This window comes from Melozone crissalis, unplaced genomic scaffold, assembly GCF_028551555.1.
Source record: "Melozone crissalis strain CALT ecotype California unplaced genomic scaffold, PUWL_Pcris_2 ptg000005l_1, whole genome shotgun sequence".
Classification (NCBI taxonomy): Eukaryota; Metazoa; Chordata; class Aves; order Passeriformes; family Passerellidae; genus Melozone; species Melozone crissalis.
Genome location: NW_026535783.1, coordinates 67,860,549 through 67,883,294, shown reverse-complemented (window position 1 = coordinate 67,883,294; position 22,746 = coordinate 67,860,549). Strand labels below are relative to the sequence as shown.

General features: G+C 34.9%; 1 protein-coding gene across 6 annotated transcripts in view; it reads left to right on the top strand.

Moving 5' to 3' along the window:
* The window catches only part of PAM (peptidylglycine alpha-amidating monooxygenase), a 117,180-nt gene that overhangs the window by 57,850 nt on the left and 36,584 nt on the right, over positions 1–22,746 (top strand). For all 6 annotated transcript variants that reach the window (XM_054281132.1, XM_054281124.1, XM_054281117.1 and 3 more), the window contains exons 4-9: positions 268–325; positions 7,086–7,173; positions 13,624–13,709; positions 15,370–15,453; positions 21,787–21,835; positions 22,341–22,408. In XM_054281132.1, the coding sequence (XP_054137107.1) occupies positions 268–325; positions 7,086–7,173; positions 13,624–13,709; positions 15,370–15,453; positions 21,787–21,835; positions 22,341–22,408 (433 nt within the window). The remainder of the gene's footprint in view (positions 1–267; positions 326–7,085; positions 7,174–13,623; positions 13,710–15,369; positions 15,454–21,786; positions 21,836–22,340; positions 22,409–22,746) is intronic.

Genomic DNA, 22,746 nt, shown 5'->3' with positions numbered 1-22,746 from the left:
TATAGACTGATATCTGTTACATGTAAATAAATTGTGGCAATGAATTTATTTCTTACAATAGTAAACCAGATAACATATATCGTATTTGTCCAAGTATCTCTGTAAAGTACATTATATTTTTTCTAGATGGTCCAATTGTATATATTCATTTGGTCAGTATTCCCACATTCATTTTCAGAAAGTGGAGGGAATTTTGATGCTTTGTTTCTATTCTTTAAGTTCTAAATTTTCCCAATTTAAAGGTAATTTCTGTTCTTTTCTTTTAAGTCTGATACCTACCTCTGCATGTCAGTACCCCTGCCAGTGGATGATGAAGCCTATGTAGGTGAGTATTGGTTGACTGAAAGAACAAGGCAAGCCATTTTGAGGAACCTCAACATTTCCTTTTTTTCTTTGACTCATATTAACTTAATCTTTGGATGTCAGAGTTTCCAAAATGCATTTGTCATGTTTAATGCAGAAACAAACTAGAGGGAGTTACTTAGAGTCAAGATAAAACTGTATTTAAGGAGATTCAGGAGTAATAGCAGTTAAGGAGCTGCATGCAGATGCCTCTGGCAGTCAGGACCAAACAGTCCATTTGCAAAGTATTGGCTTTATGTCTTTGTCTGGATACTTGATTCTGCACTGCTGAGCAGACTGTTTGTTTACCTCCTTTAGGTTGTAAATCCTGTATACTTAGGGTTAGTGTTGGCTGCAGAAAGATTTTACTTGGAGGAGAAAGTAAAATCTCTCCCTCTATTTTTTTTTTTTTTTAATGGCATGGCATAAATAAGATGGCTGACAAGTAGAAGGAAATACTGTAATGTGTTACAAATGCCGTCATCATATAAATCAGCAGAAGAACGCCATCTGTTCAGAAAATCTTTGCGGTAGTTAAAATTTTATTGTGCTTTGTCATGAGCATGCAGTTGTTCAGATACAGAGAAGGCTTATTGGTTTGGCTGAAGATTGTTTTGCTTTCAGAACATGCTATAAAACTGTTCAAAAGGAAACAATATTTGTCTTTCTTTACACTTCTGTTGCATTTTAGGATACCTGTGCTTAATAAAAGCATGGTGGGAATCCCATGTAGTTTTTGATGGACAGTATTATGAGACTGTTATTCTATGTGGATTTTCTTGTGGAAATCCCTCAGAAGATAGAATACTGTGTTTTGATTTTCATGTTGTATTACAGTAAATAAGAAAAATGATTAAATTTTTTTCAGTGCTTTCTCTATATATCTGTTTTCTAAAGAGGTGGGAATCTGACTTCACATTTTTGTTGTGAATATGACCCCAGAAGGAAAAATGAGCATAGAAGGAAGGGAATGAGTGTTCACTCTCAAATAAATTATGTTTGCTGTACTGTGGGCAATAGACTCTTCTGCTTTTGTTGATTCATAGAAAGGCAATGCTACTAACTTCTTCCTTAAGCAGCTTTTCTTTAGTGTGTCACTGAGTTGAAAAAATCCATAGTTTAATTCATTGTTAGGTTACTGTGCATCTAGTTCTGTTGGTTGTGTTAAAGGAACATAAACTTCTTTTGATGCTTAAAAGTACCTACTGAAAAGTAACTAAAAGTTATGCAAAGTCTCAGTGCAATCATGCAATGCAACCCAATTTTTTTTTTCTGCAGACCTAAAATTTTCTATATTCTTCATCTGATTTTTACAGGATTTGGTCACCTTTCCAGTGATCGCTGTTTCTGAGTACCCTTCATTGCAAAGTAGAATAAGGTCTCTGGACAGAGAAACCGTTCTGGTTGTCTTGTAGAGCTTTGAAGAGCAGGAGGAACTTAATGAGCAATCCGTAATAAAAAAGTTTGTGTGAATCTAAAGTATTCCCATGATAGTATTCCTTACAAACAAACAAATATATGTATACATATATATACATGTGTGTGTATGTATGTATATATATATATATATATATATATATATGATTGATTTTTGTATGCTTTAAAATTAGAACATTTTAGGTTTTTCCCTCTTTTGTCACTTCCTTAGGTGGTGGAAATGAATGGACATATAGTCAGTCTGACGTATGTGATCATTCCATTTTGTTTCCTCATGGAAAAGGCTCAGATTGGCGTCTTCATAATCCATGGAAGTTACATGATCATTAGAAAGAGTAGACTCAATCATATCAAGCTGTAGAGAGTAGAAAGAATGTAGAATGACCTACCTTATAAAATATCTACGTAGAAAACTGTTAACTTGCATACATGTATTTTGTGTTGCTTAAATAAGCACAGAAGATTGGCACACAGACAATGTTTAATCTTTTTTAAAGGAGAGAATCTGTATTTTTATGGTTTAAGTTGGATCTGCCTTCATTGCATTACCAATAAATGCTGTAATTAACTTTTCTTAAAATATACAAAAACAATGGAAAACTAGCATATGAACTGTAACTGGGCTGCTGTTTAGTGATGTTGAGAAGATTGTGTTCTGTAGAGCTCCAACATGAGTATGTGTGAATGCACATAACTGAAACAGTAAACTGGATTCCGAAGACATTTTGATGGTAAAGCTACATATTCTGCCTTCAGTTAAAATTACTTGCTAAGTAAATGCCTTGTGCTTTGTTTCATTTTATGGTTTAAAGAGACATTTTTAAGACCAATTGTCTTTACAGTTTCATCAAGAATTGCTCATTCATTTCTTTTTTTACCTTTGCCTTCCTATTTTTACTCTTGTTTCTTCCTTCCTCCAAGACTTTTTGGAAGAGAAGGTTCTATAGTGGAACCTGCAGCAAGATACTTTTGTTGCATATTGGTGAAATATAAGACCCTTGGCACAGAGAGCTTCTTTTTTGCTGTTGTATGTGGGCAGTACTAAATTTGTTATTAAGTTGAAAATTTTTTGTCACATGGTTTTTCAGTATTTTTATTAAATTTGTATGTAAGGACTTTGAATTCAGACTTCAATTTTGCTATTTCCCTAAAGGAAACCAGTAAACATTCATGCTTGCACAGGGACAGTGGTTATAACTTTGTACTTCAAAACCGGAGGGATGCTGTACCAGAATTCGCAAAGTTGTTCAGAGTCAGTTCTCAGACATTATCAGAGGAAGGAATAGATCACACTTACTTAATGAAATGTTGCCAGCTGGAAGGAGAATTAGAGCAGGTTTTGCCCTATGGATCTTTTTCAGGCATGCATCTGTATAATTTTGCTGATGCTGTTTTCTGTATTAGGTTCTTTAGTGGAGGATTGAACTGTCAAGGCTGAAATTTCTGTTTGAACCAGTTGTTTCTCTGTCCTAAATGGCCATAAATACTGACAAATTTGATTAAGGAGAATAGTTTTTTGTGAGGTGGGGTGGTGTACATTAGGTTTATGTTAGGAACATACCCTTTGCTCCTGGGAAGTGAAATGGTTGTGAGATAATTATGTTGTTATTAGTGAGTGAGATTAATATGTGATTTTCCAAGACAGTATTACTCCAGTTTTATTTTTAAAACATATCATTGTTGTTTTCTTCTTCTGCATCGTGTTTGAATAGTGTTATTAATAAATAGCTAAACCAGAAACACAGGTGAATCTTTAATGGTGCGGACATTGGTAAAAATCAGTTTTTGATAACTAAACTGTAGAGAGAGCTAAATGCTCTACAGACACTTGCAAAAATTTAGTCTGACCTCTCAGCCAAAAAACGTGTCTGTCACCTTCACCTGCTTATATTTATTTACATGAGTGACCAGTAAATAAATATCTTTTTCTTACTGACTCATGATAAGTCCCTGTGAAATTGGGCTGTAGAAATGAAATTGAGTCTTCTATATTCAGCAACACACATTGAAGTAATTGGATGGTTTGTTACTTTTCATCCATAAAGGACTCTGAGAAACTCTAGGTTTTTTTCTCTGTTATGGGATGTATAAACTTCTCTGTTGCCAAGCAATATCGTCACTGTATTGGAGGCCTCTGATGTCTCCCTAATTTGCCAAACTCCAGACACTGAATTCTTGATAAATTTCTTTGAAGTTATTTCTGTGATAGAGAAGACATTAATATTTAAAAAAAGATCAACTTTATTTAATGGAAAAATGTAAAGATTAACTTATTAGAAGTTAGTTTTTTTAACACATACCTTAAGTACACACTGTTAAGATTAAACTGATGTCATGTTCTGTTCATTCCTGTTTCTCTTTGAGTTTGTAGTTCTAAGTAGTACTTGATGAAGACATTAGGTCAGACTTCAATCTAGTACAAAAGCTGCTGCTGTTGTTTTAGTAATCATATATATCACTTCTCCATGCATTAAAAAAAATCACTATTGAGTAATATTCTGTTTATTACTGTAAAACATGGAGGCTGTCAACTAGGAAAATAGGACTGCTGTTCGATATTTCTTAAGCCTTTGGTAGTGACAGTTCCCAGCACAGGGAGTGCTGGAACGTTGCAGCAAGTCCCAGAGCAGGGATGCAAAGATGATCAGAAAGATGGAGCACCTCTGCCATGGGGAAAGGCTGAGACAATTAACGTTGTTCAGGAGAAGACTTCTGGGTGACCTAATTGTGGCCTTCAGCCCACAAGAAAGATGGGGAGAGACTTTTTAAAAGAACATGGAGTGACAAGACAAAGACGACAGTACGTTCCAATTAGCTGTTAGAAGAAAATTGTTTACTGTGGGAGTGGTGAGACCCGAGCACAGGTTGCCAGAGAGGCTTTTGTTGCCCCATCACTGGCGGGACAGGGATGGAAGCCACATTGGATGGAGATCTTAGAAACCTGGGATAGTGGAGGGTGTGCGTCTCATGGCAGGGTGGTTGAAACGAGATGATCATTAAGGTTCCTTCAAGTCCTGGCCACTTTCTCATTCTGTGACAGGTTAACACATTAATCTGTATGGCTTTTGCAACTCAGGATTTTTTGGTTGGATTTTTTTGTTTGTTTCTTTTAACCTTCTCTTTGGAAAGTTATATTCCTAGGTGTGCTGCTAAGAAAATAGCTGTACAGGAACCATACTGTAACCACCTATACAAGCTGTCTTAAGTTCATAGACTGACTGTGAGGTTTTTCAGTGCTTCCTTAAGCAATGATGAGGTATATCAGCTAAAACAGTGTAAGCTGGAAGTCTGATTTTGCTTTTTTAGCTCTGGTGCATCATTTTCTCTTGGCAGGAACAGCATTTAGTCATGTATTTGTAGTAAGTTTTCTAAAGGGCTTGAAGGTTCTGTCTGTGCTGTAGGACATCATTGTAGTAGGCACTATGTCGAGTGAATAAAAGACTTCTGACTCATTAAAATAAATACTTACAATAGGAGAGTGGTAGAAAAATAAAAAGAAACAGAGACAGTATTAAGCAGCAGGACAGGTGGTGGCTTTAGCAGCTAGCAGGCCTAACCTTCAATTTTACCTTTATTGAAGGCTGCCTTTATAAGTGGTTCTTACAGCACATTTTTTACAGGTATTAACTTTGACAATAAAGTTAATGAATTTTCATGTGTGAACTGCTCATAAACCCCTTCAGAAATTTAATCTCTCAATTGATAACAGCAGCTTAAAACACCCAAAACATCTGAAAAGGTAGGAATTCCACAGAATGACATGTTGCCTCTGTCATGCAAGCATAAGCCATAATTTCACTACTAATCATTACTGATAACAAGAATTGTCTTCATAACAGAGATTAGATTTTTATCTATGAAACAAGTAGAATTTGCTTGTAGAAAAATAAAAATGTTTGGTTGTCTCTGGACTTTGTTCATGCTGGCAACTTCAGTAGTTCTTAACTCATATATGTCACTCTACCTTCTCAGGGCATATGGGTACATCTCTTATTTCCCAAACCAAGCCCTCAGCTGTGGCATGCTCATTTCCTTACAGTCTGACCACCTCTCTTCAAGCTAAAACTTGACTTACATGCTTTAACTGTTGGCTGGGTTTCCTTACTTTCCAGGACAAAGCTCAGCTCCAGAAATTGGGTTAGAAGCTATTTGATATTTTTCCCCTGTGAAATTGGGACGATAACCCACATCATCACTCATTTTAGGAACTCTGCCACAGCTCTGTATTAAAATACTGATTTCTGAGTGCAGGTAGTGCCATAAACCTCAGGAGCAGAATATTTTTTCACTGGTTTGCAGCTTCACCATGTTCCCTGTTAATAGCTAAAAGACAGTTAATTTTAGACTTCTCACTGTCTGTGTGCATGTAGGGGCTGGAGTAAACTTGTCTTGAGAATTTCTGCTGTACTCCAAGGTTAAAAACATTGCATTCTCTGCAACAGCATATTTTTTCTGTAGTAATAAAAGAATGTAGAATGCTTTTAGAAATGCCATCATTATACAGTCATGGTGAATATTACTCCCATGATGTTGATAAAATTTTTACTTTGCTAAACAGGATCACAGGTACTCGAGAAACCAAACTAGTGTTTTATCTGTGGCATAGTTTCAAGAACAGACCTTTTAGAGGTGAACAAGAGGTGAACTTTCACATCTAAATTTCTAATAATGAGAAATATTTGGGCAGTGAGATCATGCTGACTTTAAATAAATCTTGGTTTTCATTCCAAAGGATTTGACGTATTAGTGAGACTCAATCCCTTCTTGGAACTGTTGTCTCAAGAAAGATGCAGGGAAAATGTAAGCCAGGTAGAATACTGGAAGAAGATATTATTAATGTGTAAGATTTAGTTGCTCTTAACTGTAACTTACTGCTTGTTTGTATTTTTTATGAAGTACAAAAGAATTAGAAGAGTATTATTAAGTCACAAGTGCAGATTTCAAAGGTAGATTGCAATTAGACTGGTGACGGTAAAATTTTGTAGTTTGAGATACCGTGATATATTAACTTAATATCATATTTAACTTCTGTGGGGAATACAGTGGTTTTCATTAGGAACTTCTTTCTTTTTCTTAATAAATAAATTAGTTACATACAGTGTTTTAGCTTAGAAGAAGCTTAGCATTTCATTTTGAATGAAAATTTAAGGAACGTGTGTAAGTGGAATGCAGAAGGCAAATAAATGGGTGGGGGTGTACCTGCCTTATATGCAGTATTTCAGGGGAAAATGGCACAAGATTATCTTGGTTATGTAACTTATGGTGAGATTAGATAGCTGACTTGTTTTGCTATATTGTTTTTTCAGTTGACTTTAAGCCTCATGCCAGCATGGACACAGTGCATCACATGTTACTCTTTGGATGTAATGAACCGTCCTCTACTGAAAATTACTGGTGAGAGCTGCATCTTGCTTTTGTTATTAACCAATTCTTTTTCAGTGTTAATTGCTTAAACCTCTTCCAGTGTCAGAATCTCTTGAAAAGTAGGAAAATTTGAAATTAAGAAGAAGTTAATAACAATCTAGTCTCTGCACACTTAAAGTGTTTGTTTTTTTGTAAATAACTCCTCCATATTCTTCATGACTAATTGACTGTCTTCAGGGAGGAGGCAGAAGCTATAGTAAAGAGAATGTCATTGAATACCGAGAAATCTAATCTCCAAACTGTAGTTGGCTGCTTTTCTCTGTATTAAGTCATTGGACAGGTTGATGAGAATGAAACTGAGTGAAGGATAAACTGAAGTTGATTATCAAGTGATTTGGTAGTTGGCTTGCACTTCAAAATGCCTAAGCAGTGAGAGCAGAGGGAAACACCCAATGCGCGTAAAATAGGTGTGTGGAGGCAATGTGAAGAGAACATGAAGGTGGGTGGAAATTAATCATCTGTCTAGTAATTTTGCAAAGTTTCTGTAAGTTTTCATGAGAGAGCAGATGAGGATTTTTGCTGATTATTCTGAACTGTAGAACAATGTTAATATAGATGTTCTGATAGAGTTGTGTAATCATAATTTATCTTTTAAGTATTTACCAAAAAGGTAACTAGACCTGGAATTTAGAATTAACAGTATAGTATAATATAATTTCAGAAAAAATACCCCAAAACATTCTGAATGCCTGTTTTTGGAGAGATGATTTGATTAGTATTTTTAACATACACAACACATTTTCCTCAAAAGTCTTATCTCCGTTTACTTAGCAACCAATAGTTGTAATATTGAAAATGTAATCTTGCACAGTTGTGCAAGAAGACCAGATGCTTAAGAAGTTTAGACCAAAATAAAATTGAAAGCACAGAATTTCTATTAATTTCTTTTCCCTGCAGAAAATTCTTGAAATTTCTTTTTCCCACTGCTTTTCTGTGCTATTTTTTATTGTATCTTAAATGATAGAATATACTTGAATACTTTGATATGAGCAATATGATAACATAAAACTTTTCCATTATGACTTTTTAAAAACAGGTAAGTATCCTGCTTAAAACTGTGTAGATTGTACTTGGAGCTGGTGCTGTTTTCATATTTCTGGAAGTAGTTTTAATAGAGCTTTGGAATAATTTGTACATGATAGAATTATGTTATTATAGATTGATCAGGAGCTGGTTATGAGTTATGTTATGAGACAATGCCTAATTCACAACTAACTGATGTTCTGAGGCTGTAGAAGAGATGGATCCAAAGCCAAAACACAAAGTTTTTCAAAACTGAATCAGACTGAAATCCCTGTTTTGAGCCTAGAGTTCAGGTAGTTGGAGCTCCCTAGTTGTACTTTCACTCTCCCAGCAGAAGACTCACCAATGACAGCCTTTGCAGTGTGGCAGCTAATTTTTTTGTTCTTGGTTGACTTACCTGTCAAATGACGAGATACTTACTTAGTTAGGATGGATTGAGCTTTGCTGGACATCAGATTCCCACCAAGCTGCTCTATCCCTCCACTCCTCAGGATGGAAAAAAACTCATGAGTCAAAGCAAAGGCAGTTTAATAAAGCAAAAGCAAATGTTGTGCAGAAGTGGAGGAAAACAAAATATTTTATTCTCTTCTTTTCATCACCAAGCCACTTCCAAACACAAGTAATGGTTGCTCTGAAAGACAAATGTCATAAATAAAAAATGTGTGTTTGTGTGTGTCTGTCCCTGCCCTCCTTGTCTTCCTTTCTATTACCTTTGATTGTTGAATGGGTATAATATGGTATGGAACATTTCTTTGATCAATTTGGGTCAGCCAGCCTGGCTGTGATCTCTCCTAAGATCTTTCCCAAACACTGATGTGTTATCAGCACCTTTCTAGCTACTCATTCAAATCGCAGCACCATGAGGGTTGCTGTGGGGAAAATGACTCCATCTTAGCCAGGCCAGATATGTTAGTGTTGTGTTTAAATCTGCTATTTTCAGTTTTTCATATGCAAGTTTTGATTCGGTGTTTCTATTTTTTATGTGTATTTTCTGAGGGTTTGTGTTTCCTTTGCATTTTCAAAATGAAAGCTCTTCATTCACTCTCTCATCATTTCATATCCCTGTTTTTGCAGCTTTTTATCTTGCTCTACCCGCAGTTATTTGCTAGGCTAGAAAGATCATCATGTGTTTTCTACATAAAATAGACTAAAGAGTGCTAGAAATTTCTAATCTAATTTTGTTAAAGTAATTCTGGTGACTGTATGTTACTGGTGTTCATTGTTGTTTATTTTGTGTGGTTGTTTGCTGTTCCTTTAGTTACCAGAAGGCTAGCAAATGATGACTTCTGTTGCTCTTCCATCTAGTAGGGAAGGAACAGTTGTTTGAGCAGACCACTGTAAGACTTGTTTAGCTGGGATCCTCAAAAATGCTCAACATTTTTACAGAGCCAGCTTTGATTCAATTAAGTGTGCCACATAGATTTTTTTCTTCTAGTTTCTTTTTCAAAGTTCTGGCAATATTAGTTACATGTTTTTCAAGTCAAAATTTTCTTTACCATAATGACATGGATTAGTTGTATTATGGAAAAATAGGCTGTTATAAACTTTCAGAATGGAAGACCAAATTAGTTTTCCTGAGATGTGAAGTTTCATTCAGGCCAGTTTTGAATGGAGAGGAATGAGAAGCATCCAGATGACTCTGTTGGGATTAGCTGCCCTATGGCCATAGCAGTACTAAGCCAAAATTTGTGATGCCCATCTGGCGTGCTGCCTTTTCTGGTGATTTGACACTATTCTTGCAAATTTCCCTGGCCTTTCAAAAGGCTTTCAAGTTGTATGTAACCTGTGCTGGTTTCAACATTCACTGCAGTGTGGTAGAATCTTTATCTGAACAAATGCTAAAGGTTGTTCTCCCTTCTTGAGATACACAGGCCTTTCCACAGGAAAAAAAAATCGTTTCCCAGGGCTCATTACCTCAGGTGTTGCTCAGTGCATGAAAAAAAATGGAATAGCTGCTCCTATTCCTGGATCATAATTGTTCTAAAAACAGTTCAGCCACAATGATAAGTTTTTCCTGAGCTGGCAAACTGTGTTGAAATTGATGTTACATGCCTGAACTGATTGATAAAAGTTCAGATTCTCTGTAGGTAATCAGGAATGCACTTGAATGCTTTGAAAGAAAATGTTGAATTATTCAGAACTTGTGAGTCTCCTGGCAAGACAAGTCTTGTGCTGCATCAAACCTAACACTGAAATAATCTCTTATGAATGAGCTGATTCATAGATAAAGCCATTATTTTGAGATCAAGCAGGGCAACTTTAATTACTTATGTAAACAAATGCATAAGTGCGGGTCATGGATGGCTACCTGGTGATTCCTCTGTCAGACAGTTGTTTCTGTTGGCAGGAAAGAATGGGTTTAAATGTCTTTGACATCAATAGTTCAGTAGAGGTTGCAAAAGATGTCATGACTAGTTCAGTGAAGGACTTTTATTTCACTGCATGAGGGAGAGTTCTTTCTACAACAGTAGAAAGAATTGTATTTTTAGGTGCAGTTTCTTACCATTGACACTGCCCCAGAATGTTCTGCAACATTCAAGAGCTAAAAGTGGTTATTTGTCTTACTCAATCACCTCAATGACCCCTTTTTTAAAGTATTGATTAGTATTCAGAAGTGCAGTGTAATAAAGAAAGAAATAAAAGAAGTTATTTGTTACCATAACCAGTGCAAATGTGCTAGAGGGGTAGCCAAATACTGGTCTTGCTGACATAGTGAAATATTTTACTTTCAGTCTAGGTAATCAGTCAAAATCCCAGTGCCATTAAAGAAAACAGCTCTTGAGTTTACCCAAGACTGGGGAGAATGCCTTTGGGAAGCCCAGGAGAGTTTGCAAAAAAAACAGAGATCCAAGAAACAGTCAGTAAGCTTTTTCCTACCCAACTCATTTCCAAATTTTAAGTCAAAATCAGTTTTTAGAACAGTAGTGTATAATATGCAGCTGTAGTCCATTTTTATAGTCCATGGGTCACTCATTCGGTTTTTATGCAAAGCTACTATGAATTTCAGTGATTTTTTTTTTGTTAGTTAAATTTATGCTTTTTACTAGCTCCCTTTTTTTTTCAATCTGTTTATCTTATTACCTCTTCTTTGCAATCTCCTCTAGGTTTGTTTTTTCTGAAAACTTAATGTTTCAAGATTGTCATTGATGGCAAAATGAGATGATTAACCATTTTTTAAATGAAATTAAAGACCAGTACTTGTATTTTATCTTCGTCCCCTGCAGTCTTATCCCTCCATTCTAGTAGCCTCTTGGAAAAAAGTTGGAAGCATCATGCACAGGACTTTTTCCTAATTAATGTGTTCTTAGAAATACTGCGGTATAAATTAAAGACAGTTTTGCCCAAAGTAAAGTGGTGGTAAAGCTGTGACTGTGCTTGTAGTTCCTTCTGGCATTTCTCCTAAACAATCTCTTCAACACATTCCCAAGTTCCCAAGTTGTGCAGCTCAATACTAGGTTAGATCCATGTAGTCTTTTGGGTTTTTTGTATAGTAACAAATTATAGCAGTGGGAAGCTGCATAATTTGCAGTTTCAGCTGAAACATTTCGCTTATGAAATGTTATGAATAAGCTGAAACTTATTTCACACATCAAAACATTTCACTTATCTTGAAGTAAGTTTTGATTGTCCTTTGGGACATGGGCATGTTTGAGGGGCAAGGTGACCAAACTCTTAGTTATGAAGGTCTACAAATACATGTTGTGAGTATAACTACTAAAAAAGAAGTGATGTGTTCCCTTTTCTCTTGAGACTCTCATGATTATGGCAGAGCTTTCAGTCAGAATTAAATACAGTAGCTAGGCTGCAATAAAGCTCGCTGGGATGAAAGAAATGCATGATATCCTGCTGACGTGGTTTAAAACACATTCCGGAAGGGCTGGTTATCTCTGAGAGAGACTTGGAAAGCATCATCATCATTTGCACATATGGCTTGGCCGTTCTCAGCAGAAACATAAATGAGCTGCATCTGCTAGATGTCCTCGTCTTTTTTGTGTTTATACTCTTCTTCACACTGTGTGGCACTCTTTTTTCCCCACAATTTCAGGTGACTGAAACCATGTCTTACATATGCAAATGTTTTCCTAAGTATCATTTTACAGGGAGTGATAAACAGAGCAGAGCCTGTACCATTTTGGTTTGGAATGAAACACTGGCATAGATGCCAACCTTCATTGCATCTGGCTTGAGTCTGTTGATGTAATCTGAATAGTTTCAGGGTGAAGCTTTCTAAAAGTCATACTTGTGTGTGCTGCACACCTTCTACACTCTGTGCTCAGGGCCATGGATGCTTTGCCATTTGAAGAAGGTACAAATATACCCTGTAAATATACCTTTTCCCTAATTCAGGATAAAGAGGGAGAAGTGTATTCTAGGTGGGTGTTCGGAAAGTTCCTTAGGGTCCCTTTTTTGATTATCCGTGTGTATCATGCAGCCTACGCCCACATATAGCAGTCCGTGCCTTCTTGGATGTGGTCCAGGTACATTGTGCTGTCTGTACGAATGTGTCTGGCAATTGAGACTTGGTGGTGTCTCTTTCTCAGGTTTACCAGTTCTTGCAGATTGAAGGTATCTAGAATTACCAGGCTTTGAGAGTCTTTCATTCTTCACCCTCAGTGTCACCTGCATAGTGCTAGCTGCAGAGGCTAGGGACAACTCAAGCTCTCTGTTACTGTAAATATTTGTGACCTGTTTGTGGCTTGTTAACTTGGCAAACCCTTCTTTTTTCTTTTTGTTTTTCCTTGGGTTTTTGTTTTGCATTTTTTTGGTGATTGATTGTTTGGGATTTTTTTGGTGATTGTTTCTTTTTTGTGTGTGTATGTGTGTGACTTTTCTATTTTGAAAAACAAATCATGCAGTGGAATAAGAATTGTCTTTAAGCAACGAGCTCACATTAAGTGCAGGGCATGAGTGCCTTCAGTCTTTGGGTTCATGTACAGCTTTCTGTCACTTTTTTTGACAATGATTTTTAAATTTATTTTAAATAATCAATTTTATGTTTTGTGGGGTTTTTTTTCTGCTTTGTGCATGAGTCCTATTCCTCTGTGTAAATGTGGCAGCCTTTGTCATTTTGCATCACTTAATAATGCTAGAGATTTTCATAAAGTTCATTACCATAAAACGTTCCTTCACTTTTTCCATCACTGATTAATAGGCTGACAGGGCCCATCAGAACTGTCTAACGCTGCCTTAATGCACAGGGAGGGAAATAAAAGAAAGTGGAACTTATACCAATATCTGTGAAAGCAATCTGCATTAAAATAACTGTGTTTAATCAGCATACATTCAAAAAAACATCCTCATAGATCTTAAAATTAGTTTTTGCATGTAACTCAACTGCTGTTTTCTGATTTCAAAACTTTAAAAATTGTATTCCCTTTTCTTTCCCCATATTTTTAGGGACTGTGATGAAGGAACATGCAAAGATAAATCTAACATTTTGTATGCTTGGGCAAGAAATGCTCCACCCACCAGGCTGCCCAAAGGTATTGGCCCTTTAATATGCAGTTCTTGTGTGCAGGGGCAGGGGAAAAAGGAGGACATGGAAGTAAGAACCTGGCATATCTGAGACCATCCTGTAATATTTTTATTGTGTTTAATTGATAGCAACTGTATAAATATCAACCTAATTAACTATGAAATATCTTATGCTAGCTAATATACTTGTGGGTTTTTGTCATTCTATTTGCTATACCATTATGGATTTCTATAGGGGTAAAAAAGACAAAGATAAGTATCATAATGTACTGATTATTTTTATATAGCATTAGTTGCATTTCCTGCTATATCTTACTAGAAAGTTACCATTTATGTATCTCTCAGTAGCACACAAACTACAGTAAAATGTTTTTGTTTGTTTGGGAAAGCATAAATTCAATTGAAACATTGAATTTTTCCTGTTTAAAGTATATGTTGGCAATTTAATGTGTTTTTCATTTTTAATGCTTTGATGCAGTTGAGCAGCATGCTTGTATACCCATTTTCTTGTACAATAGACAACCCTACTGAATTTTAAGCTACTTGGAGTGGTATGTCTCAAAAACAGGGTGAAGTACTTCTTTGTAATAACCCTGACAGTCTTAGAAATACCTACCATCTGTATAGCTTTGATCTGAAAGTATCTTAAATTCTAAGTATTTTTTTCTTTCATAGTTTACTTCCCATTTTCATAGCCAGGGGCAATCTCATGAAAATGCTTTTTTTAATAATCCATTTACACACTTACCAACATAAATGTTATTTGATTTGGTTATCAGAATGTCAAGTTTAAAAAACATTGTTACATGGAGGATTTTATAGATATTTTGTACTTAAAAGATCATGTAGAAATTTTGCTTTTAAATCCCAGCTATTGATACTTTTCTTGTTGGTAAGCTGTGCAAAAATACAAGGTTTGTAGGGTGTATTCATAAAGATTCCTCATTTGTGCACAGAGAGGCTGCAGTCCCATTTATAAGGTGGCTTTGCATTTTACTGTGACCAAATACAAAGAAATTGTTTTTCTGCTTCTTTTGAAAAGTGTCCATTGTAGAATTGGCTTAGAGAAATCCCTTTTCGTGATGATGATGATTTGCAATTTCATTATTTCAGATTATTTCAAGCTTCTCTGTAGTGTTTTGTGCCTGTACTTGTTTCTCTCATCAAGTAACATAGGTGCATAATTTCCTCAAGATTTTTTTCTGCATATAATATTAATTTAAATCTAAAAATATTTTACTGCAGACTTTTTTCTCTTCTCATTCTCAATGTCTTCTTAGTAAATTAGTGTTAATTAGTTTATATCATGCAGAGGTTGTATGAGAAATAAATGAAAGGTCCACCAAATCCTACATGGATAGTAAGGCTTCATTTTTATTTTGGATTTTTAAAAGATCTGTATTAATGTTCTTTGATTGAGAGAATTCTCTGCATAAAGCAGCTACTTATTCGTAATTAAGTTATGGTCCTAGCTTCATAGTCTGTTTGGAATCAGTGTGGTGGTGGTTTTCCTGGGTTTCAGGACAAAGTTTTCTTCAGTGGTGTTTGAAATTTTCTACTCCTTTCACTCTAAGCCAGTGAAGTGATTTGTATTTTTTATATTGGTAGTGATGGTGAATCATCTTACATTTTATTTTTTCTGAAAACAATACATTTTCCTTCTCTTAGGTGTTGGATTCAGAGTTGGAGGAGAAACGGGTAGCAGATACTTTGTTCTCCAGGTACATTATGGAGATGTTAGTGCATTTAGAGGTATGCATTTTGGAAATTTGCTCTGTAAGTTGTATCATCTACATAATCAAAATATTTACCTGTAGAAAATAATTTTTCTGTTAGTGCCATTTGCAAAGATCATTGGGCATATTTGGAATACAGTTTTTGTGTTAACTTGACTTCATAAACTTAATTTTTCTCTATAAATATTTGAAAGGTGAACACCATTTTTTTTCTTCAAAAACTGTGGAGCAAATGACTTAAATAATCAGAAAGCAGATTAATAATTTTACATTTAGGGAGAAACTTGGGGTTTCCATATATAATTCAGTGTTTTGTTTAATGAAGTTGTAACAGGTATGAACACAGTTAACCTGTCATCTTACTTGAGTAGATTGTTAGTAGATAATATTCACTAGCCAATCAGTCACAGTATTTGTGTTTGGAAAAAATGTAACTTGTGAAGACAGTGTCATTTTTTTTGTTTTTTTGGCTGGGGTTTTGGTTTTTTTTTAAGATGAAATGCTCATTTCAAGCATAGCAATATGGTTATTCTTGTCATTGAGTGTTTCACAGAATCACATAATGGTTGAGATTGAAACAAACCTTTGGAAGTTGTCTGACCCATGCCCTCCCTGCTCAAGCAGGGCCACCTGCAGCCTCTTGTCCAGGCCTGTGTCCAGGTACATTCAGGGGTAGAAGCATTCCAGGGCAACCTCTGCCAGTGTTTAGTCACCCATACAGTGAAAAAGTTTCCCTATGTTCAGTGGAAGACCCTGTGTTTCAGTGTGTGCCCATCACCTCTGGTCCTGTCGCTGAGCACTGCGAAGAGTCTGGCTCCCTCTTCTTTGCACCCTCCCTTCAGATCCATCTCTCTCTGAATAGGCTCTCTTAGCCTATTCGCACAGGAGAGATGCTCCAATTCCTTCATAATCTTTGTGGCCCTTTGCTGGACAGAATTAATTTAATTCCTGGTTAATTAAATGGAAAATGTTCTTTTTCAAAGAGTTGAACATGAGAGTTGATTATTTTATCTACAGCATTTTTCCCTCCAAAACTGATAGGAGGTGAAATTGGATGAGAATACATAACTACTACATAAAGTCAAATATTTTATATTTGTAATTACTGGTAAGTCAGAATAGTAAACTCTGAACAATGCTTTGGAATCCTTGATATACTTCTGAAAGCATAACAAGTTAACTGAGCATCTTTCATCATTTATCTTTTCTTCTGAATTGCTAAAACTGCATGGGCTTATATACAATTTTCAATGACTGTCTTCTTATGCTTTGACTCTATTCTTATGCCTGTCATTATCAACAGACATCTAGTTACCAGACAAATCCCTTTAGGTTATTACTGAAATTTAAAAACACTTGTGAAACTAGTTGAAAATTATGCATTAAATATCTTTGAACACTACTATGAAGGTTTAGGACATTTTATTAGATTAGAATAATTCTGCTTTCCATCCCTTCTTACCTATAATCCTGAGCTAAGAATTCATATTTAGGTGTGCACTTTACTCTCAGATAACAAAATTAAACTTATTGTACCAAGTCTAAAGGAAACAGAATAAAATTTAGTCTGGAGAACCAAAAATATATTCTACAAAAAATATGTGAAGAGCCATCTTAGAAAAATATTGATTTCTCTATTTCATTTTTTTTACTTTTTGTATTGTGAAAGCAAAAATTATTGTGGAGTTATGCCTTATAGTGGATACAAGTAAGCAAGTAAAAAATTGTCAGAAATTTGTCTGCCTTTTTATATAGTCATACGTGTTTTGAGTTCAGATTCAAATTAAAGTAAATCCACCCATTTTTAGGTCTGTAAGGGCACCCAGTCAGCTTTGAAATTGGGCTGTAGGGATATGCAATGCAGTTGTAATCCTGGTCTTATTTTATTATTCTGTGTAAGCACCTTTGAATCTGAATTTTAACAAATACTGTATTTTTCTAATGCCTGGAATGTTGGTTTTTTTCCCCCCCTTCTCTTTGTAAAACAAAGACTAATGTTGTTTCTAATCTGCCATATTATTATCTTAGTCCTTTCCAGCACATGTAAGAATATAATTGTTATCCGCAAGAATCAAAGTGTTTAGAAGTTATCAATGATAAGGTCTTTTAGCTATTCTGAAATGGAAGGTTTTCACATTCTATCATTTTGTATGTATGCATCTGTTGCATTGTTTGAAGCAATTTATAATTTTTTGTCAATGTTTGGAGCAAATTTATGAGGCAGTCTTTCACCTTTGTTCAGCTTTGGTTGTTTTTTCATTTCCTTTCTTGTTCTCTCTCCTTTTTGCACAACGAACAATGCATTCTTGCGTTCTCAGCTTCTTCTTTTAATCCCCAGCTTTTCACTGAGAGTAGATTTATTTCTCCCTGCTATCACACTCTGCAAGAATTATGTTACCCATATTGCATATAATAACATATAATTTCTCAGTGTGGTGTAGACTTCTTAGTGTTTTTTTAGGGTTTGTTTTTTTTGGTTGGGAGAGTAATTACTCTTGTCCACCAAGCCAGTAGATGTCTTAAAAAGGTCTGTTTCCTCATGAGAATGTGAGTTGTATATTGTCATTTGAACATTACTCTGAATATTATTCTGAACATTAGATTTGATGTGCTTCTCTTTGACATTCTCTTGAATAAGCCACTGTCTTGAATAAAATTAGCTTTTCATATTCACAGAGATTCATGGCTATGGTATATTTTTATATCCTTTAGCAAATCAGTCATCTGTGACCTTTATGAGGTCTTCATCTGTTAAAAAATTTATATTGAACCAGGATCAACAATTGTCTCCTTTCTTCTGGAAAGTTAAGTTGTGAAAATGTCACTAGGGAGTGTGTTTGCATTTTGTTTTTCACAAGTTGAGTAAAGGTACAGTTTAATTCCAGATTTAATACTAGACTTTTAAAAATAAATTTTACTGAATTGATACTGGGTGAGTGAACAGATTGGCAAGTACAAGCACCTCGACTTGCTTAAAAAAAATTAAGGTAGTTTTATGTATCCAATATTAGATACCAATATTAAATGCAGTATGATTTGTCTCATTCTTCACTAGTACCTCAAGTTCATGTCTTGTGCTGCATATCTTTGCTCAATAAATATAACTTGTACAAAGTTACTTCCCCATGGGCATTAGCTTTGGAATTGCCTTGCTCAGGAATTGTGCTCACCTTTGAGGCTACTTCTTGCCTTTATTGAAGCAAAGCTAATTCTGAGACAGTATGTGGAGATTCTGGTACAAATCAAGGGCTGACTTTGAAATAACAAGTGGTTTGGAGCTTCATAAAAAGCGCCCCTCTGTTGCAGTGGGAGCTTGTATTCCAGTCACCATGATTGAGTGCTATACTATTCCTATGAAATACTAGAAACAGAGCAGTGAAGTTGAATAAATAGTTTGATCAGAGTGTTCAGTAATTTATAATCCCCATACTCAGAGTGCAAAGAAAGTAGGTTTTCAAGAGTGTTTTTTTTTATGAGTAAAAAACCCATCACATTTTTAGTATCTAGGAAGTCCTAGAAGTCTCAGTGTCTGTGGCAGATTCTCATGCGTGTAATTGGAGAGTTCAGGACTGTAGATCTGGATAGACAGGTTAGCAGAAAGCCTGTCAGGCTTGCTTCAGAAGTCTTAGCAAAATCAACTTATAGAAGGAAAGTGTTTCTCTTTAGGCATAATTTGCCTTCATATCAGGTGTGAGTATTTAATTTGAAAAACTGTTGAGTATTTCTAGTATTTGAGATATTTCTCCTAGAGAACATTTAAACGTTTATTGGCAGTTAAACTTTAGTGATCATTGCAATGTTGTCATGCACAATTTTTAAAAATTATATCCTTAAAATCTGAAGCCAGTGTACCATGCATCATTGGCTTTGTTTGAAATGAGTAAATAAAGACAGGGAATATTTTATATGATTGTGTTATACTTGCACAGAACACAAAAGGCAGAGCACAACTTGTCAGCATTATTCAGTGAAGTGTTCAAAGCTCTGAGTGTTTCAGAGAGGTGAACTGAAGGAAGAAGAAGCAGGGAAACATCATTTCCAGCATCCCTCTGTAGTTGTTAGAAAAACATTTAGTTCAGTTATGGCTAAATATAACTAAAACAGAATTATAAAGCACTGTAGGAGTTCCTGAAAGTTTTAGACAAATGTATCCATCCATTATTTTATTCTTAACAGAGCACTGCAGATTAAATACTTTACAATGATCATGAAGTTCATTTGTGCTTCTCCTGATACTGATTTAGATGGTTGCCTTATATATAACAATTGTAATTATTAGTAGCAACTTTCCAGCTATCTTCAGTTCATTTTGAAATTGCTCTTTTTAGATGAAAATGCAGTCAGCATTTTTTCCATGTTCTGAAAATTCAAATTGTGTCAAAATAATATTGCCAAACAGAAATAATATTTGAGGGTTTTTTCCCCCTCCTCCTATGTACTACTTTTATGACTATGAGCTAGTAAGCGCTAAATTTTTCAATTATGAAATTAGTTTGATGGGTTGGGAATAATTTTGAGCTGTTTTCAGAAGATAGAATGGTGATGTTTTCAATTAAAGTTCCAAAACTGAGAGACACAAAATGACTGATTGCATTTTAAAATTTTAAATATTATTACTTTAAGTAATAATGTTCCAAGAGGAAGCAAGCATTTTCAATTTCCATTGAAATTCATGTAGTGCAGAGTTCCAACAATATTAAACTTATAAAAACGGAGCTCTGGAGCATCACCTGTGCTACATAAATAAGAAAAAAATTTGTTTAAAATGAGGAGAGTGGGGCAGAAGAGACTTTACAAACACCTGTGTAGCAAACACGGAGGTTTTGTGATTGTAAGTGAAGCTGCTGCAGGGAAGAGGATGAACAGTATATACATATATTGAACTTTTTCTAAAATAATTGAAAAGGGGTTTAGTTTCTCTTTCTCTTGAATGTTTTCTTACCATTCCCCTTCTTTTGTTCTAATAACTTAGTCTTTTTGGCACTTCTGGATTCTTGATTTGGTAGTCTTGATTCTTGTAAGTAATCTTGATGAAAGAGCTACTGTTCTTATTTTTCTTTTCTCTGTACAATGAAGACTTAGATTTTTTGTTGCTATTTGAAAATGTGCAACTGTGGTATAGTGATTCAGATTTTTAAATCCAAAAGTGTTTTTTGGGATGCACAGAGCTGGAGTAACTCTTCTATAAGAATTTATAGAAGCCGTGATAATGAGCATTATGAGAACACGGTGAAATTGTGTTAGGAGCTATTTCAATTGAATAGCACATACATTAATTTACAGATCTACTTTGTGAACATAGTGAAAACAAATTCTTGTAAATTCTACTATCAGTGATGGTGAAAAGCAAACTGAGTATTATCCTTTATTAGTGACATGGGGGGTGACTGAAAGAGCTAATGTGTGAAAAACTGAACTGACAGTTTTTAAGTCAAGTTTCAAGTTTTCTGTCAAGTTTCCATGTGTTGTCCCACTTTGGCCATTATCCTTTTTTCTTTTGAAATGCACCACTTTTTCAGTTTGGAATCTGGCTATTTATGGGAAGAAAAACTCTCAGAAATTACTGGCTGTTACTATAGATACTCTGATCTCTTTCTTATCTGAAACATGTACTGATGGTTAATATTTTTTCAGAATGCTCTGTTTACTTACTTTGGAGTTAGATCCATCTTTTAACTACAACTGTTATTGTATAAACATTAGAAAAAGAAACTTGCTTAAAAAGAAGGAAAGATTGAACTCCCAGATGGCTAACTATAATTTAGTAACTGTCAAGATGGCTGGGTCTATAAATTAAAATGCCAGATGTATCAGCTAATGATGATACAGTGCACTGACAAATGAATTAGCTATTTTTTCTCACCTTCTAGGATATCCAATTTTAAGTAGAATTGCTGTCTATATTGGTATATCAGGTTCACCTGCTGACTTTCATTACAAGGATTTCTGGCAGCTGCATTATAATGTCTAAAATTATTGCTTTTCACAAACCTTTCATTTTTCTAATTTTGATCAAAATATAATTTGTTTGAAACAAAACTACTTTTTCTACTAGTCTAAACATGATACTGTTTCATTTCCCAGATGCTACTTCATAAAGATCTAAATTTTCTAGTACAGTAGTTTTCATCTACTGAAGTTTTTCCTTGTATTAGGATTTCTACAAGTGAGATGATCAGGTTTGTACAAATTTCAGTAGTATTTCCAAGTATAAGAATTTTACTGCACACAGTAAGATTAAAACTTGTAATGTTCTCTGTTATTTTTTACACAGCAGAAAAATCTTATCAATATGTAGTAATTTGCAGGGATTCAATTGCTAATGATGAAACTTTCACAATTTGTACAGATAAACACAAGGACTGCTCTGGTGTAACTTTACATCTGACACATCAAAAGTGAGTATTTTTAAAAATGCTTACCTATTTTTTTATTGCAGTAGCAATTGTGGAATCCATTGAAAACATTTGAAATAAATGTTAATATTAAGAATTCACAATATTAAGAATTATGAAGTCATGTCATTCGTTGGTAAAAAATTTCATTTCTACTAAGAAACTTGACACAGCTGTACTATGAGTACTGGGTTAATACAGTTTAAGAGTTTCATATTTAGAAATCTGGGATGAGAACAGCAATTATGCAGATGATAGCTTTGTTCTATTTCACATACTTTGCAGAAAATGCTTTAGAAATGGTAGCAAACAAGAGAAGGAGAGGGAAACTGCTTTGAAACAGCTTCATTTTTAGGAGACCTGTTTCAGATGTAATCCAATGTTTAGAAATTAGTGGTATCAAGTGGTATTGGATATCAAGTCATTTGCAGTTATGTTTTACAGAGGACTTGTATATCAGTCCTCTGTAAAACATAAATCCAGTCAGAGCTTGGATTTTCCATTGCAGGCAACCCTTGATTGCAGGAATGTATCTTATGATGTCTGTGAACACGGTCATACCACCAGGCAAGAAAGGTGAGTTATCATTTTACAAAGTGATGATTTCAACATCTGATCTATTATTGTTGCTTATTGTGGAAGAAAATTTGACAGAGGCTTGATGATATGTAGATGGACAAATTATTTATTTGACTGTTTGAACAAATGAAGAGAAGAATAGTTATGTTTTAGATTATATTCTGTTGGCCTATGACTGCATCAGTAAAGATAGTCAATACTGCATGGACACAATGTGCACAAATAATTATGAGTATTTCTTCAATTTATTTTCATCTTATATTTTATAAAAATGCCCTACCTCTTTTTTAATTCCTCCTCTCCTCTCTAAAAAGCCATAAACTGCTTTGGACTTT